Raw genomic sequence first — 18839 nt, 5'->3', positions numbered from 1 at the left:
AGAGGGAGATGAGAGAGCGATGGAGGAGAGCAGAGATGCGTCCTCTCCTTCCTGTCTGGGATTATTCACACAAAGCTGTGTGGAGGAAACAGGCTGGGAGCGCTCGTGTGTTTGAAAAGCATTTTCACTTTCACCACAAAAATCTGCAGGAATAAATTGTAAACTGTGTTAAGTGCACCAAACGTGGCTCCCGTTTAACATGCAGTCACAGTCCTTTTTCTGCCTTTCAGATTCCTCTGCAGCACATTTAGACTCCTGGTACTCGAGCTAAAGTTCAAAACCTGTGTTTGCAGGTTTGCAGTGCACGAGCACACAGCCTCACACGGTGTAGGACCAACAAGCCTCCTGCTCTGCAGAATGTTCAACGTTCGGTTATTTTAGTTAAACAGCATGAGAGAGAAAAAGAAATCTCTGTCATTCAACAACTAAGCAGACACTGCTTCATTGTTGGTGCTTCTTTTTCTCCCAACTCCAATTATCATCCTCACAGAACGAAACAAGGACGGCTGCATCAGGGGCGCTTTTAACCTTCTGCACTTAATTTGATGAATAAAGAGTCGTTGAACTTTCACACTAATACCGCTCGAGGCATCGTTAGACCCGTGCTGGTGCGGTTTGCGCTCACCACACTCTTCTTCGTCCGAGTTGTCGCCGCAGTCGTCCACTTTGTTGCAGACCTGGTCCGTGCGCAGACACACGTGATCGTTTCGACAGCGGAACGGCCTCGTGGGGGGGCAGGGAAGCTTCGCTGGAGGACAAAAGACACAAACGGCTAAAGGAGGTGTCCTTCTGTGGAACTACAAATAAATTAATAAGAGCATCAAAGCTTTTATGAAAAGACAACGAAACGTTCCCTCTCGGGAGATCGAAAAGCAGAGGTCTATAAAATATGCATCGTCTGCTTCAAAGGAAATTCTTGAGAGTGACAATCTCAACCCACCACACATGTCCGCGTCCTCGTCGGAGTTGTCTCCGCAATCATCCTTGCCGTCGCACACCCACGTGTGGAGTTTGCATAAGGTGTTGTTGCAAATGAATTCATCAGCTCGGCAGAAGAAGGCTGCTGCAATCGAAGAGTGCAACGAGACTTTTAGCGCCGCGAACACGCCAACGGTAAAAACAGTGCATTCAAAGGAGAACAGGAGTCACAAATGGCCCATTACAGGATTCTAGTAACAGATGCTTCTACATGATGATCCTGATAATGTGGATCATTCCCACCAACACCAGCAGAACCTGCTTCTCTTCCTGTCTCTCCTCCCGTCTCAGAGTCGTCTTCCTCTCTGCTGTTTCGGCCCTTTTATCATTAAATGCTGTGCAGCCGCTCAAATCAATTCTCTGTTCAGTTATACAAATGAGACTTTTTTACCTTCAGACATCACGCTGACACCTACCCTGGCCGCAGTTTTCTTCATCGCTGTGGTCCATGCAGTCCAGCACGTCGTCGCAGCGCCAGCGCCGAGGGATGCAGTGGGCCCGATTCAGACACAGGAACTCGTCTTCTCTGCACTCCTTCACACAGCCGATCTGTTAGCAAAGACGCAGGCGCAGCCAGCAGGCGTTCTCATCAACACAAAGACAGGACAGAGGGAGCAGCACTGCAGAACCATGAAGGTTTATGTCACCGCAGCCACGCGAGCACAAAAGATGCTAAATGTTTTTAGTTCAGGAGCCTTTTTATCTCGAGGACCTCGACCCAACATATGCACAACTCTGCATAGAATCATATCTCTTAGTACGTGCTCCTCAAGGATGAGCTGGGAAAAGGTCACGCGTATGCCACAAAGTCATGAGAGCGTTTATGCCATCTGGCTGCAGACTGCACAGTAACACAGACGGACATATTAAAGGCTTCAATCATTTCACTCCAGAACAAAGAAGTAAGAGAGTTAAACATAAAAATACAGTTTTAGTCTCTCTCTGCTGCTTAACTCATAAAGACACCATTCACTCCTTTTCTCTGCTCATTTGTCTATTTTCATCTTCATGGCCACAAACTGGGAAACTGTACAGTTCAAATTTAAAAACAGAGTCTAATGATTTGAAAATTATGTTGTTGCAACAGTACAACATGTGTTTTGTTTTTTAATTTGATGGCAGCAAAAAGCTTCAGTAAAGCTGAAACTGCACATTTTTCAAATGTTTGTGAGCAACACTTCGGCTAAACCATCGTCCTGCTTTGTCCTGAGATGAGTTGAGCTCATCTCACGCAAACACAAACCATCAAGTCTAGAAAAAGCACCGATTGGTCCTCGGTTCATGCATGAAAAGCAGCTTTCTGATTACTTAGTACTGCAACACTATGCTACTACAGTTTAAGGGGGATTCTCTGACCTCATCCGAGCCGTCCAGGCAGTTGTCGTGTCCGTCGCAGCGCAGGCTGGCCGACACGCAGCCGCCGCTGGTGCACACGTACTCGTTGACCGAGCAGGACGGCACAACTGCAGAAGAGAAGAGTGTTACAGGGGGATTTGTGAGACTGTGGTTGGTTGGAGACAGCAGTGACCTCACAGAGTGCACTCTGAGCTATTCACAGTGGACAAAAAGAAAATGTTTCTTTGACCTACAAAAGAATAATAACTATAAATTGAATTCTTCACACTTGCAATACAAACAATGTTGTGGACAACAAAGGTTGCACAAAGGAGGACGGCTCTGTGGTTCAGTGTGTGGTGGGAGCTTTCTTCACCTGTTTCCTGGCAGGTTTTTTCATCTTCACCCATCTTGCAATCTTCCTGCCCGTCACACAGCCACTTCATCGAGATGCACAGGTTGTTGTGACAGCGAAACTGGTCGTCTGAGCAGTGTGCCTCACAGCCTTTCTGCAATTAAACACAGCGAAAAACATCAAGGACACGTCCAGCGTCCAGCAGCCGGACTGTTTCCTGCTCAGCCCCCTGCTGGGCGGAAACAGAAAACGACATCATACATAGTAAAACAGCTCACGCAGAGGAGTTTGACACAATCGGTCACAATGAAGGAACGCAGCGAAGGGCTGACAAACGGTCACATGAACGCAACCGTTGTTCTAACACAAGCCGACCTACACTGCTGAAACCGCGCAGCGCCGCCGCCGCCACGTGCACGCTGTGGCTCAGGAGGCGAAGCGCGTCTTCAATCTGTGTCTGTGAGCACAGAGTGAGGACTACACGTGTGGTTTCAGAGAAGAGCTGTTTAAATGTGCATGTGGTTTATAGTGCAGAGCACTTTAAGTGATCGATACGAATACAAAGCTGTATAAATGCAGTCCATTACAAACTAACGATGTAACCGCTGTTAAATACTATTTCCAGAGCAAAGTCTGGTGCTCAGTGAGGCTTGAAAGGGACCAACAGGTGACGAGGTTTTTAGAAAGTATTTCAAATAGCGTTTAAAAAATGATTTACATTGATTCCAAAGCAGCCGGCAGCCTCTCCGAATGAGAAATAAATAAAAACAGAAATAAAGCCTCAGAGTTTTATCCTGATGGGACTGAAAATAGATGCATGCACTTTTCTTAAAAGCAGCTAAACTTCATGATGCATTGAATCCAGCATGAATGCAGCCAGCATTGTTCTTCTACGTAAACACAGGTGGCTCCTGTGAATGACTGACTTTAATAATAACTGCTGATTGAAGGGAAACTTTCTCTCCTCAAACTATTTGACTGCACTGACCCACAAAGCTGGCGCCGGGGAGCCACATAATAAAGGGTTAATTAGGGTTGCACTGGTTTGCATGGAGGAGGATTATATGTAAAAATTGCTGTGCAAATGTTGAACAGAGCAATAAATTAACACGAATAATGAATGGTAATAACAAGGCTTTGTCCTTGAATTATGCATCGTTATCACTGATGGAGCATTTTTATATGAATCCCACAAAAATCTCTTTACGCCATGAAATGCCAGATAAAGCCACATTTAAGTTCTTCACACATTACAAGAGTGTAAAATTATAACAGAAATTTGAGGCTTTGAAGCATCTTTATGGACAAAACAGGCCGTCTTTGTGCTGCTGAAAGGCACGGGGAGGATTAGGATTTACAAAAGGAAACGAATACGAGGCTTTTCACGCACTAATGTACTTGAAGGTGCAACAATTCATCGTGGCGATGCTTCCTGTCCAGCATTGTTTTGGAATATAGCGACCATGACGAGGAGATTTGGATCAGCGCGGTGAATTATGCCCACAATGGGATTATTTTCTTTGCAGGCGCCAATATAGCCATCTAATTCCAGTTCTCTTTTCCAATTTGGATATTTAATGCGTGCTTGTGCTGCACGCTCAGATAGTGACAGACATTTTCCAGGGATCAATTGCAGACTAAATTACACTATCCATATGCTATAATTTGGCTCATGTACACTGTGATTTGTACGCGTTAAGCCTCTGTGTCCTTTTGTGTGTGTCTACAATAGCACATTTATGTGACCTGTAATTTTTATGTTACTTATTATTGACCCGCATCATTTGACAGCATTAGCACTGATATGATGCATAGGGACCACTCACGCCTTGTTAGCAGCTCAATTTATAATGACTGTTATACATGAACTGATAATTAATTCAAATTCAGTGTGTTCATATTTTACTATATTTACAAACAATGAACTGATAATTAATAACGCCTGGTGTAATTACACTATTAAGGTAAATAATACAGTAAACGTGTGTTTATTGATTTCAGTGGTTTTTGTGCTAAAACTACGTTTGATGCATGGCTGATTAGCACGCTCTGAAGGCGCACGTACTCCATATATGTGGTTAATAATTAATGACTACCAGATGTTATTGCTGCGTAATAATAAAGGTTTCACTGGTGGCATCCGTTTAGAGTCACAGCAGTAAACCAGGCGGCAAACAAAACTACAGCTGGAAATAAAAGTGAACAGAGGATCAGTCCTCATACGCTCGCACCTTAAAAGTCCATTAAAACAAATGATATAAACTTCTAGTAACTTTATAAATATGTAACTGACCGATGCAGTTTAGCCTAAAACAGCGTGATTATTCATTTACAAATATTGACACATTAGTCCGTTTCTAATGTCGAGAGCGGCGGGACAGAGATGGGTTCACGTCTCCCAACGATCGGCTTCATCGGACTCAGCGTTTTGAGTTTTTACATATTTTGATGTTTATGGTTTATGTTTAATTTTTATTATGCCGAGGTTGCTGTTACGGGTCATTGTTTCTTAGACGTGTTTCATGTCTGCGTGTCTTATGTTGTCATGTTATGTTGTCATGTTGTGTTGTCATGTCTGTATCTCATTACGTTTCCTGTTTTATTTTGAAGAGGTCTGGTGTCCCATGTTCGTGGTGTTTAGTTTCACTCCCCTGTGGCGTCATTATGTTTGTTCTAATCAGCTGTTTCCCTTCATCACCTCCTGTGTGTGTTTACACTCGTTCCTCGCTCGATCGCCTGCTTTGTTCCCGGGTTTACAGACACATGTCAGGTCTTCAGGTTTCTAAGTTCCTGTTCTTGTTCTAGGGTTTTTATATTTAGCTTATTTTAGGTTATTGTTTACCTGCTGCTTTCAGTTAATATTAAGTCTGTTTGCACGCTTTGTTTCATCTGCATTTGGATCCACTCTCCACACAGTCTGCCTCAACCTGTGACAAAATCGTCTGAACATCCAGCCTTCTGTGCTAAAAGTGAGCTTTTCCATCTTTGCTGAGATACAATCAAAGTATAGTTGTGATTAGTGTGTTAAATGTAGATGAGTTTGTGTGTGTAGATGCAGACCAAGTTTGACCTTGATGTGTGTGGGTGGCCACAGGAATGTGTCAACAGCCCATGGTTTAGGTTTGTATATATATAGGTTTGAATGGTTAAATTCATAATTAATATGTGACTGTGCTGACAGTTAATTATGCTTAATACTGATCAGAATATAACCAGGTGTATCAGCGTTGCACTGCCTGCTGGGCAACACCCACAGCATCAGGGTTAGCACTTTTTTAACAGCTGATCCTGACTTCCTGTATTAGGTTGTTGGTCGCTCAGAATAAAACCAATGTCTGTTGTTTCCTCATTTTATGAACAACAAAAAGAAAAACAAACTAAATACATGAATGTTTCATAGCATAAGGTTAATATGAACCTCATCTGAATTATCCAAGCAGTCGTAGTCTCCGTCGCAGCGGAATCGGGAGGAGATGCAGTCTCCGTTGGCACAGGCAAAGTCCTTGTGGTTACAGGTGACGGGCTCTGAGTAGGAAGAAGACACAAAATCAACCATGTGATTCTTTCCCAGCGTCACTCTCAGCAAACTGTCATCAGCCAAACGCTGCGTGTTTAGGATCACACGCTAATGCCTCGGCAAAACCGCCGTTTTATCTAATTAGAGTCATTTTGTATTAGAAGTGGATGAACTGGCTGATCAAGATGTAAATGCATTCATTTCTACGCTGACAACAAGCAGAGCAGCTCTCTGAAGCCAACAATCTTGTATTTGCCGTTTAGTGCAAGTCTGTCCCCGAGGACGATATTAGGACGCAGCTAAACAGCTGCATCACATCCTCCGCCTGGGCCTCCCCCCGTTATCGTGGACTCTTAGCTAACTCTGGTGTGTGTTACGAGCTGTGCTGTAACCCAGACTCCCAGCAGGCATTGCAGCAAAATCTGATTCGCAGCCTCTCTATTGTCTCCGAGTCCACCTGTTTAATTCTGCACCGTCCAACACTTGACTGGCTTTTATTTGCATTTTAAGTGACATTAATAGGTTTGGAGAATAAGCATCTAATAAATCGCACACATTATGCACACTCAGCAAAGGCGCACGTCTAATGTGCAGACAAAAGCCTTCCCCTCACGCAGGCAGACACCAGGAAATTTAACAAGCTGGGTTTCCGGCATCATTTCAAACGGAAATAAAAAGTTTTCTCCCAAAAGTGATGATGAATATCCAAACAAGTCAAAAGAAGAAAGAACGTGTGGCTCACAGAGAAACAGCACAGAGCTTTCCTCAGATGGGCCTGGATGGTTTGCATGTGTGTGTGTTGCAGAGAGGTGTGGCTGAGTCGCCGGGAGCAGCAGTCAGCTGTCCTCAGAGAACTGCATTTCTTCTGACCCTCTGGGATTCAAACGACCTCTGACTAGGGCTGCTCAATTAATCGAATTGTAATCACGATTACGATCTGGGCTTTCAACGATCATTAAAAATGACTGAGCCGATTATTAGCCCCTCCCTCGTGCGTTACTCTCGCGCTGCTCCGTGTGGCAAATCGAGCGCACCTCTCTGCATTTCGAACACGCGTCACAACAATTAAGAGCAGCGGTCTCCAACCTTTTTTGTGCCACGGACGGTTTATGCCCGACAATATTTTCACGGACCGGCCTTTAAGGTGTCGCGGATAAATACAAGAAAATAAAACCAGTACCGGGACCGAAAAAAAGAAGATTTATTCATAACACACGTGGAAAGACCCAGGAACACCGAGTAAACGATAAAAACGATAACAAAATAACGCTGAAAACCGATAAAAACCCTGAAAACCAGACATTTCACACCTGAGCCTCAACTCTCGTGGCCCGGTACCAAACGACTCACGGACCGGTACCGGTCCGAGGCCCGGGGGTTGGGGACCGCTGATTAAGAGGACCCGAGGGAAGCTGGGAAAGCTCAGCAGAAGTTATTTGGAGAGGAGAGTGACTGCTGTTGGTTGAAAAGAGGTAAAAAACTTGAGTGGTGTGGAAACATTATGGGTTCAGTCAGACGTGGATCAAGTAGACACAGTGTGTGAACTTCGCTACGGTGTCGTAGCTGCACCACAGAGCAACACTGCAAAGCTCACTAAACACAGATGTTTACATTTTTCATTTGTTTCTTATATTGCAAACATTTGCACTGTTATCAGTATTTGCACTATTTTATATTATTTTTTAAAGTCATTATTCAACACATTGTTATTGTTAAATAAATATCGTCAAATAATCGAGATCTCAATTTCAGTGAAAATAATCGTGATTATCATTTTTGCCATAATCAAGCAGCCCTACCTCTGACCTCACATGAGGCTCCAGTACAGACAGCTGGTACTGGTGTACTGGTCCCAAATAGCTCTCTACAGGTGTCACTGTCCCAGTTACCCTCAGGATATATAGCCCTGCCTTTTCTTTGTGCTTGGTTGCATTCTCTGCATGTGCTGCTTGGTGTTTGTGCAAGTCTCTGTGCCTTTCTTTGGATTTGATCCCAGGCTGTGAGAGTTTACTCTTTCTGGATTATAATGTTTATTGTGTTTTTGGATGGGCGACCAGCTCTCGTGTCATTAAGTTCACCTTGATAATAAAAAATAAAAAGCGTGCTCTCACCCTCAGAGAAATGTAGTCTTAGATTACAGACAGAAGCATTTCTCTGAGTGCAGAAGGAGATCGATGAACCTGCACAGCTGACTGTGAGAGCACAACGTCCTCAACACATTTCCATTTTGCAATTTAAAACAAAGCTTTAAAACCGCTGCTGGTGATGGATGACCTCTGAGAGATGTGAGGGGTCCGTCCGCTCAGCGTCCTGCTCATTCGAGTCGCTCCTCTCGTGGATTACAAAACTCCTTCAAGCTTCTCGATGATCGTAACATTTCCAGGTCATCAGGAAGCAAAGCTGCCCACAAACCTGCTCCACAGGTCAGATTTGATTATTTGTGCGGCGTTTTCTTTGTTTTAAACTTTAATCGCAGCTTCCTGTGTGACCTGCCTGAAGAACACTGCCTCTCCAGCTCTGTCCTTTTGGGAACTTTAGATGTGCCTGAGGTTCCTTCATGGCTCTGTCGTTTCCTTTATTGTTTCCTCATAACGGGATAAAGATTTAATACCTGTAGGACTGTCTGCAGGTATTCTGATGTTTCTCTTGATGTCTTTCTCACAAGTTTCCAGCGTGCATGTTGTGCTGTCTGTATGATCTTTGCAGGCAGCCTGCTACTAGCGAGAGTACTCTTGAAACTCTGCCATGAGGAGACAGTTGGAGCTAATATGGATTGATGAACACTCGGGTCTTTAGAAATGCTTCTGTAGGCTTTTCCAGGATCGCCATAATTCTTCTTCTGACATCCAAAAAAAGTAGTTGACATCAAAGCCATGATTTATACCAACACGGAGCAGACTGAGTAACCACACAGTCATGCTTTCATTCAAAGGAGGGGACATCTTTGCATTGCACGCTTTCATTTTGATCTCTGGCACACCTGAAAGCACAGCTCAGCTGTTAGCGTTCAGGCTCACTTAGCTTCTCAGTTATTTCTGCTGCGTTCAACAAGGAGTCAGAGCTACAGCTTTAACATTAAGTTACTATTCTGTAAATGTTCACGATCTTAGCTGTGAAACTGTAGAAGAACTGTAGTCAGGTACTCACTGCAGTTCTCCTCGTCCGAGTTGTCTCCACAGTCGTTCTGGCTGTCGCACCTCCAGTGGTCGGGGATGCAGTTGTTATTCTCGCAGCGGAATTCATGAGGTCCGCAGGTCTTTTCATCTTTTCCATCAGGAGCAAACAAACACTAAGATGAAAATGGCTTCAAAGAGCATGAATATTAATACTGCATGCGCTCGCTATCACATTTTCAACCTGCAATCACGGCTTCCTCAGGGTTTCCCGACGCCGAGTTCAAAACACGGTGCACACTCAAGAGGCGAGTGAACCCGACTGTGCCACCGATCCCAACAAACGTGTGACAGGAAGTTGGCAAAACCGAACGTTCTGTGAGAAAACACCGGCGACAGCTGCCGAACGATGCGGCTTTAGTCGGAAACCGAACTCGCCGTGTTTCACTTCCTCTGAGACGTAACGCGAGCCACGACTAACTCTGATATGTTTGGATCTGTCAGAAGCTTCGACAGATACAAACACGTCTCAGCAGGCAGTCGCTGAAATATTCAAAGATAGGGAAGCAGTTCAGAGGTGTAGGCTTAAAATGCCTCCCACACATGCAATAAACAGCCTTTGAGAGTTTAACCGAGTGTCGACTCTTCTTTCATTTACTTTTTTGTTGGTTTTTGGGACGACTGTGTGCGTTCGTCGATATGAACGGCAGCTCGCAGTTCAGAAACGATGGAGGGCCGAGAGTTTGAGCCTGAAATGAAAGCAGACGTCTCGCCGTTAAACCTTAATGGCCAGAGCAAAAATTACTCAAAATAGCTGCATTTATTTTAAAAAGAGGAACAGATGCGCTGACATTTCCTCCACTGATGCTTCCTCAGAATGGCTTTCCAAAGTCAAACCGAGAGCTCCTTTTTAAAAAAGTCATTTCTGTGCAGACACCATCAGGGATAATGGCCAAGGTAACGCTGTTATCAGTTAGGGAAGAGATGTGTCAAAAGAGGAGGGTGGCACATTCTGCCTGGATCTCTTTCCAACACGACAGCAGGAGGAGAGAATCAGGAGGGAAAGCTGAGTGCAGCAGCAGAGGACACGAGGCAGACGTTCATTAGGAAGCGGCTCAGTCACTTACAGCATATAAAAGATGTGACACGAGGAAAAGAAGCAATATTTTTTTATATTTTCTTGTTAAGTCGGAGCTCATTACCAAGTTAACAAGCAAAACTTCCTTAAAAAGTCTCAGTAATTCAAAGTGAAATTACATTAGCTGCTGATGGAGCCCACCACGCTCCGAAGTGGTGAAAAGTGCTCAGATGCCACCGAGGAGGCTGAGAGGCTAAAGCCATCAGTGACGTATACAAAGTGGCAAAACATTAATTGGGCGTTACTTCAGGGTGCCTCAAGCTGACATGAAAAGCAGGGAAGCTGGAAATGAAACAAAGTGTAATTACAATCCGCTGCGGAGACGTTTGAGGCGTCGAAGCACGAAGGCACGACGAAGAGGAGGATAAGCAGAGCGCTGCTCACTCTCATCCAGGACGATCACCTGTGTCATCGCAGGGCGACGGCACCTGATGACGACTAACGCAGGAAATGATGCAACGCGCAACGTTTCAGAGCTGCAGCCAGAGGCAGATGGTGCAGTTTTATTTAACTTGTATATGTATGCAGCCACGAGCGAGGCATCTCTGCTGTGTGTGCTGCTGAGCTTCGTAGCAGGCTGCTGTCATTTGCACATAATTTAATAAAGGTAAACACAGACGGTTGTGCGTAACGACACCGAGGCCCTGCTACAATCACGACGCGTCCAGCTGCCTGCAGATGGCCCGATGGACGCTGCTGCAGCAGTGAATGAGAAGCTTTTCATGCATCACAAAGCAGCTGTGCAGGAATTTATAGATCATCACAGACAATTCCTCCTCTCACATATTTTTACAGTGAAATCAAAGTGAATACTGGCTGATAGCTGAACAAGTTAAATGGAGAATTTGCATTTTAGGCATTACTCCAAGTAGTGACGCACTATTGTCAGCACAAAGCCATCCTGAATGAGCACAAAACTCCAGCAGCGTAAACGCAGGTCACCGTAAATCCCCTGTAACGCTCTGCAGACAGCAGCAACGCCTGTTTCATGAGGTCACCATGAGGTCTGGAAAATATCACAGCGTTTACAGGGAACTGTTCCCAGGACGGCATTTGACAGATTGACAGTAGCTCAATTTCAAGTTTATAGGACAGCAAAGATTTTATTTTGTCGTTTTATTGACGTCTATTATTCGCTCGCGGTTTAAAGCGGAACACAACGCCGTCCTTTCAGATCTGCAAATTAAATTAGAAGCTTGATGAGAACTGATTATCATTTCCCTCAAAAGGGAGACGAGTCGTGATTGATTAAGATTCAGAGACAAAAGCGATGAGATGAATAAGAAAGATGCATTCGAGTGCAGACAAAACGCGGCTAAAAGAGCAGCTGTCAGCTTTCATCATCTGTCACGAGGAAGCAAATGTTTAATCTTCGATAATTTCAGAAGCACCGTTTCTGGTTTTTCATTTATTTCCTCTTTTCAAAGGCACGTCATGCAGATTTCACAGCGCTGCATTTACCTGCCCCGGCCCTGCCCTGGGCTTCCAGCGCGCCACTGACAACACACCCACTTTGATTTTGTAATTGTGAGCTGATATTCACGCGTAACGTCGGCACGCCGAGGTCGTGAAGCTCAGCTCTTACTAACAACGGGGACGGCGTCTTTCTCGCTCGGCCCGAGTTAAAAAACAACTAGAAGCAGCGAGTGAGAGCGAGCGAGGCCGAGTGAAAAACTGCGGTTAACTCACCGCAGTCCGCCTCGTCCGACCCATCTGCACAGTCAGGGTCCTCGTCACAAACCCACAGTTTGGAAATGCAGTGCATGGAGGCTTTGCACTGGAACTGGTCTGGGGAGCAGGTGCTTTCAGCTACGGAGGGAATGAAGTCGTGTGAAAAGGAGAAAGTAATCCAGACATCTTATGATATTATATTTGTAGAAGAAGCTGCAGAAAAGGAAAAAAAATGTAGTGCTTCAATAACATCTCCTTCACACACATTTTGAATCTAGCGAGGTAGCAGCCGCCTCTTGTTACAGAGCCTGACATTGTTTCAAACGGCATTTTAATATCAGCGGTGTCACGTTCCTCACAAAAGAGTATTCAAAACCACATCCAATCACGCTGGAAGTCTAAGGCCTGAAAGTAATTAGCTTCACTTTCATTAAGTCTCTCTTTCTCCTCCTGACTGTCTTGCATTTCTCCCCCCTCCACCCCCTCCTGCAATCACATGCAAGACAAATGTGGCAATCTGAAAGAGTTGAATAGGGTATGATATTCTGATGAGTTACATCACTGCAGAGAAAATCTCTTCTTATCCTCTGCGTGATTCAATATCTAATCTCTTTCCACAGAAACAGGTCATAACAAGGGTTGTCTGTGGAATACTTAATGAAGACTATGTAAAGTTAACGGCTTCATATATTCTGTCCAAGCACAGAAACGCACTAACTGCACTGGAAAAAGTGATTTTTTTAATCAGTTAGATTATACCTCTAAACCAGAGACGCCAAAGTCCTTAAACCGTCTTGTTTTTCAGCTTGTTTCTGCAGCGTTAGGACGCTGGTCAAGTGAGGGATGCATGTAAGCTTCCCCCAGTCTAACATCCTGATTAAGCCATTCAAGACAATGAGTCTAAACGTAATGACGCTCACGGCAGTCTGTCTCGTCCTCTCCGTCGCCGCAGTCGTCCTGGCCGTTGCAGCGCAGGTTAAGAGGGATGCACTTCTGTTTGCCCGTGCACTTGAACTGGCCCGACAGGCAGATGTACGTCTCTGAATTAGAGCAAAGAAAGAAGCAAGAAGTCAGTTTCAGACTGAGTGGCAGTAACTCAGCAGACAACAGGTCAGTTTATCAAAACAGCTTTAATTATGAAGCAAAGACTAAAAAAAGAGTGATTTTATTAATGATTACGTCTATAAAACGACACGAGCTGATGGTGACAGTTTGTCAACAATGACAAACACAAACACTGTGAGGCTGAACGCAGCAGAGGCCTGAAAGTGCTGTTAACGAATAACGAGTGATTTATCACAACAGTTTTAGCTCATTTTCTGGTGACCGACTAAACTAATCGCCTGATTAAGTCATTATTTCAGTGCTAATAAGTAGCAGCCAAACACACAAAGGAAACAATGCTGCCAGGTAACGAGCGACACGGGAGCGCCGTTTCCATCCTCACCACAGTTGGCTTCGTCCGTGTTGTCGCCGCAGTCGTTCTCGCCGTCACAGATGAAGGGTGGAAGAGCACAAAGGCCGGTGCCGCACTGAAAACGCCCAGGCTGACATTTGAATTCAGCTGTTGAGGAAACACGGTTCAGTCTATAAACAGTAGCAGCTTAACTGTAGCAGGCTCTGTGACCCGAGTGTCCTTATGGCCAAATCAATGTTGCTATTGCTCAAAGCTCACTAAAATAATGAGGCTGGCTTCCTCTGGTTTAGTGCGGCTCTAAAGCAACCTTGAAACAGCACGGCACTCACGGCAGTCGGCGGGCTCGTCGGAGCCGTCCCCACAGTCGTCCACGGTGTCGCACTTCCACCAGAAAGGGATGCACTCGTCTGTGCCGCAGCGGAACTTTCAAAAGCAAAACACAGAGTTTAAAGTCAGCGCGAACAGTCGGCGCTTCAAAGCAGACGTTTCCTCGGCCCCGAGGTGCACGAGGGAAGCTTACGACGCTCAAGCAATTTGTCTTCAGGGGAAAATCCTGATCAGGACAGAAGGAGGAGGAGGGAAGAGTAACGCTCACCTGACTGGACGTGCAGTTGGAGAGGCAGGTTTTGTTGTCGGCCGCCAAATAAAAATTCGTGGGACAGGCACATTTGTGTTCCCCGCCGGGGGACAGGAGACACAGGTGGCTGCATCCTCCATTCGCAATCTGACACTGGTGCTTGGGAACTACAGAGGAGACAGAAGCATGTGAGCGAGTTCAAACCGGAGGACAGAACGAACACGAGCGCCAGATGGACTTCATACCTTCGGGCTGGCGCAGGGAGTGGTAGACCTTGATGGATTTGATGGCTTGCCAGGAGTTGAGGAGCTCGATCCCTTGAGCGCCGGTTGTCTTGTGAGCACGTCGCAGAGATTTGGACTTCCCGTCAGTCCAGTAGACAAAGTCCTCAAACAAAGTCAGCGCCATTACTCCCTGGATGTGATCGTAGGACACTGGAACGGGACGAATAACCACAGCGGACCTCAATTACACTCTGTCCTACTCTGATAGCAACCGCGGTGCCGCTAATCCTGTAACAGCTGCACTCATGTAACACAGTGTGAATAATGATCACATACCAGTGACAACAATCTCCTCATTTAACTTTCATTGAGAAGATAAGCAGCTGTTCTTTAACCGAGCGACACCTTCGTCTCACCTTTGCGTCTCTGGGCGCCATCCATGGTGGCAAACAGGATGTGGTTGTCGTCGGCCCAGTAGAGCCTCTTGTTGGTGTAATCGATGGTGAGAGCTGTGGGGCTGTAGATCTCTGTGTCAATGATAACCGTCTGCCCTCGGCCGTCCATGCCGATGCGCCCGATGTGAGGAGGATCGCAGCAGTCTACCCAGAAGATGTACCTGGTCAGAAGGAGAGCACGGTTCAAAGAGCTGCTGTCATGAGGCAGCAGCTTCTATTGGCGTGGTAGCGTAGCGCACACGGTGATGAATGACGGCCATAAAAGGGTTTTACAAAGATTCAGATAAAGAATAATCAATAATTACATTCAACGGGAGAACAAAAAAGCGGGTGTGCAAGACACAAATGCATCTTCCAATTTCAACTTAATGTGAGATCATAAAAGAGCCTAACTGAAAACGTGAGAGCGGATCTCTGTGAAGCTGCGACGATCCTTCTAAGCAGGGACGCATTAAAGTGCAGCCACCACATGCTTACCCCGTCTGGGGGTCCAGAGCGAGATCTGTCGGGTTCTTGAGGCCCGAGCTGATCAGCACCGTAGGGTAGAGCCCGTTGGCTTTGGACACTTCCATCGTTTTCTTTTCTGCGTCGCACCAGTACAGATTTTTTCCGATCCAGTCCACGGCTAAGGCACTGGGAACCGCTGTTCTGTGGACTATCTGGGAGCAGAGATTGAGAAGAATTAATTTCGGTGCATAGGTTTGTCTGGCGCATATCTTAGAAGTCATTAACATTTTCTTTCATGGATGAATGTCAAGAAATATATTGGATTTCAGCTGAACTGGCGCGCACTATTGATAGGCCGGTGCTGTCAGATTTAATAGAAATAGAAAGAAGAATTGTGCCACTAAGAAGCCTAAATCCCTCACACGCCCTTCCACAATAGGGAGATATTTGCCCTCAGAAAGGCTTCATCCTCCTCTTCTTCAGGACACATTAAACTGTTCTATTGTATTTAACAACTGTACACATCCAGAAGTAAAATTAGTGCTATTGTGGTTAGTAGGACAGATTTGTTTGAGTGTTTGACTGAGAAATGCAGCATCATTAACGGGCAGCAGAATCTGAGTTTAATGAACAAAACAGAAAGTGCATATCTGCAGCTACAGAACACTGATGGGCTTTTAAATGACCTGCACATACATCACTGTATTCATTTCAGAAGGTGATAGAATCTGCAAAATTAGGACATCCAGCAAGTATGATGGCTTTAAAACGTGCTTCCTTTATTATGGCCTTGATGAGTTCACAGCCCGGCTTTGTGTTTGTTCAGAGAACAGTGTACTCGGTGTACTCGGTGTACCTAACGGTTGCATATTTAATGGGGCTCGGGGTCCTGGTATCACCTGCTCTGCACCACATCACCTCCCATAGACTCTGTGAAACTAGTGCTTCTTAAGAAAGCCACAGTAGTTGATATAAATCTTCACGGTGTGTGAGCTGTGTGAGGAAAATCATGCCTGATGTTAAACTGCGGCATATCTACAGATGTTTTATTGAGTCAGTACTGCAGTGTGTAACAGGGCGCAACACTGTTAAAAGCAGTTCAGCAGTGATGACTTGCTCTACTTATGCTATAGGAGGTGAATGCAGAGAAATGATCCTTCAACTCTATGCAAACCAACAATTAATGTCACAGCTGCACTTTTCTATTTGCCATCAAATGCATGCATGTGTAAGTGCAGCAGCGTGCAGCAGCAGCAGCTCCAAAATCTGAAATGTTCTAATAAAGCAAAGCAATGCAAACATCTCTGAAAAGCAGAGAAAACCACAGAAAAAGCTTCTGCTCAACAGTCTCGCCCTCCTCGTGTGGCCAACCGTTACTATGAGGACTGGATATCAGTGACTCTTTTAATTAACCTGATGTGAGACGCTCCTGTATCTGTGTCTCAGACACTTTGTCCTCTTGCTAAGCGGTGGCAGTGGCTCAAGCTCACAGAGTGAAAGTAATTGAGCTGAATAAGCCTAATGCCCCACGCAGTTATTTTAATGAGAAGTGGCACGGGGCGCTCAGCGGGTGTTCTGCTTAAATCCCAGTGTCCATTGTGCGGACTTCAATCTCGTGGCCCGCGCGAAACCTCGGCCATGACACAAAAAACTCCATTGTATCATTACGCCCGCTGCATTCATCTAAAAGCCACTGATGATATTCCCATTATCACTAACATGCATTAATTTCTGTTAAACAAACAGGTCATCGAGTGCTGACAGAAAAAGAAAAACGCTGCTAAGGATAAAAAATAACCAGCATCATCTTAGCAGTGATAATGAGCCACTTAAGCAACATGCAGTGACTCATCTTCCAAATAGAGAAAGGTTGCTGTTGAACTGCAGCTTGATGGCTTAAATGGATCATTGAGAGAGAACTCGGCACAGCAGAAAGAGAGAAAAAGAAGTTAACAAAGGGTTGGAGCAGGTGGAGCAAATGGATGTTTGACAGGGTGCTACGAGGCGCTGCGTGGCACAGTCAGCGCCGGAGGTCCGCGGTACCTTCAGGTCGCTCCCGTTCAGGCGCATCCTGTTGATCTTTCGACCACTCGGCCTGGTTGAGTCCACCCAGTAGATAAATTCTTTCTTGTAATCAAAATCCAGATGGATGATGTTGTAGAGGCCCTGAGAATCACACAAAGACAGGAAATGAGGTTTCGTTTACCGAGAACGGCTCAGCTTGAAATGCTCGATTTCTCCAGCATCGATGTGATTTTACTGTGATATCGATTTATGTTCCCATAGGTTCCAGTACTTTCAACCACACAAAGCTTTGGATAAGTGAGTCGAGACCACGTTGCAGTCTATCAAAACAGAAGATGGAAGTGCTCTCCTCCTCTGTCACGCTCACAGGACCCCTCTGTCAGTCACACAGAGCTGCTCGCCAAACAAGTGCCCCCACCCCGCTGTCTCACACTGTGGGTGCTGAGGAAAGATGTCAGACAATCTGACAGGAGAAACGAGACATCTTCATCAGACCATCAACACCCTCACAGACAGGTGCCAAAGCGTCCTGGGGGGACCTTTCTCACTCTAAACACCAGCTATAGAGATGAAGCCTGCACGCCGCTTTATCAGCGCTTCCACCGCCGCTGCATTTTCCCTCCGTTTCCCTGCAGACGCTGCAGAATCCAGCACTCGTAATGGATTCTTCGAACATGAAATAAAACTTTAAAGATGACTCTTTCATTCTGTTCCACGATTGTTGATGAATTTGAGGGAAAACATAACTGAAAGCGAATGTACAACATGACTGTATAAAACTGCTTAAAACTCGTCTGAGCAAAATTATGTTGCATCAATTTTGCAGCAAATCGAGTATTTTCACAGAGCTCAGAGGTTTAGTGTTAACCACAGACCGTTTGTGAGCTTGAATAGTTTTATGTGTGTTGTGAGAGCAGACTTGCACATAGTTAAACATGTATGGATTATATAATGTCCGATTCTGAATACTGTTTGGTAAATAAACTTTTCAATGTATACATAAATGATATTTTTGATGTTTCTCAAGTACTTAAACTCATACTGTTCGCAGATGACACCAACATATTTTTCAGTAGCGATGATTATACTGATCTTGTAATGACTGTAAACAGGGAGCTAAAATTAATAAAAAAATGGATGGACATAAATAAATTATCATTAAATATAAATAAAACTAAAGCAATGTTTTTCGGTAATTTAAAATATAATATAGAATTACCAATTATCATTGAAGGTGTACCAATTGATAATGTGAGTGAAAACAAATTTTTGGGAGTTATAATTGATAACAAAATTTCATGGAAACCCCACGTCAGACACATAAAAACCAAAATTTCTAGAAGCCTCGCAGTTTTGAACAAAGTGAAACAATTCCTTGATAAAGATGCACTTCGTACTCTGTACTGTACCCTGGTTCTTCCATATCTTACATATTGTGTGGAAGTGTGGGGAAACACATATAAAAATACAACTAATCCATTAGTCACAGTACAGAAACGAGCACTGCGTATTATTCACAAGGCTGGTTATCTAGATCATACTCACAAACTCTTTCTTCAGGCAAAGTTACTTAAATTCCAGGATCTG

General features: G+C 44.9%; 1 protein-coding gene across 1 annotated transcript in view; it reads right to left on the bottom strand.

The window, feature by feature from the left end:
* The window catches only part of lrp1bb (low density lipoprotein receptor-related protein 1Bb), a 276779-nt gene that overhangs the window by 28618 nt on the left and 229322 nt on the right, over nt 1–18839 (bottom strand). The window contains exons 58-73 of the mRNA XM_086266712.1: nt 17271–17393; nt 15258–15439; nt 14742–14941; nt 14347–14535; nt 14120–14268; nt 13854–13947; nt 13555–13671; nt 13028–13147; nt 12126–12245; nt 9333–9449; nt 6087–6193; nt 2690–2822; nt 2335–2441; nt 1395–1527; nt 941–1063; nt 626–748 (exon numbers count right to left, since the gene is read on the bottom strand). Coding sequence (XP_086122838.1) covers nt 626–748; nt 941–1063; nt 1395–1527; nt 2335–2441; nt 2690–2822; nt 6087–6193; nt 9333–9449; nt 12126–12245; nt 13028–13147; nt 13555–13671; nt 13854–13947; nt 14120–14268; nt 14347–14535; nt 14742–14941; nt 15258–15439; nt 17271–17393 — 2137 coding nt within the window. The remainder of the gene's footprint in view (nt 1–625; nt 749–940; nt 1064–1394; nt 1528–2334; nt 2442–2689; nt 2823–6086; nt 6194–9332; nt 9450–12125; nt 12246–13027; nt 13148–13554; nt 13672–13853; nt 13948–14119; nt 14269–14346; nt 14536–14741; nt 14942–15257; nt 15440–17270; nt 17394–18839) is intronic.

The sequence above is a fragment of the Aulonocara sp. 'chitande type north' Nkhata Bay genome, linkage group LG16 (assembly GCF_057382095.1).
Source record: "Aulonocara sp. 'chitande type north' Nkhata Bay isolate Kocher_YH1m ecotype deep benthic linkage group LG16, A_spYH_male_GT1.1, whole genome shotgun sequence".
NCBI classification, from domain to species: Eukaryota; Metazoa; Chordata; class Actinopteri; order Cichliformes; family Cichlidae; genus Aulonocara; species Aulonocara sp. 'chitande type north' Nkhata Bay.
Note: the sequence above shows the minus strand (reverse complement) of the source record. Positions and strands in the feature narration are given on the sequence as shown.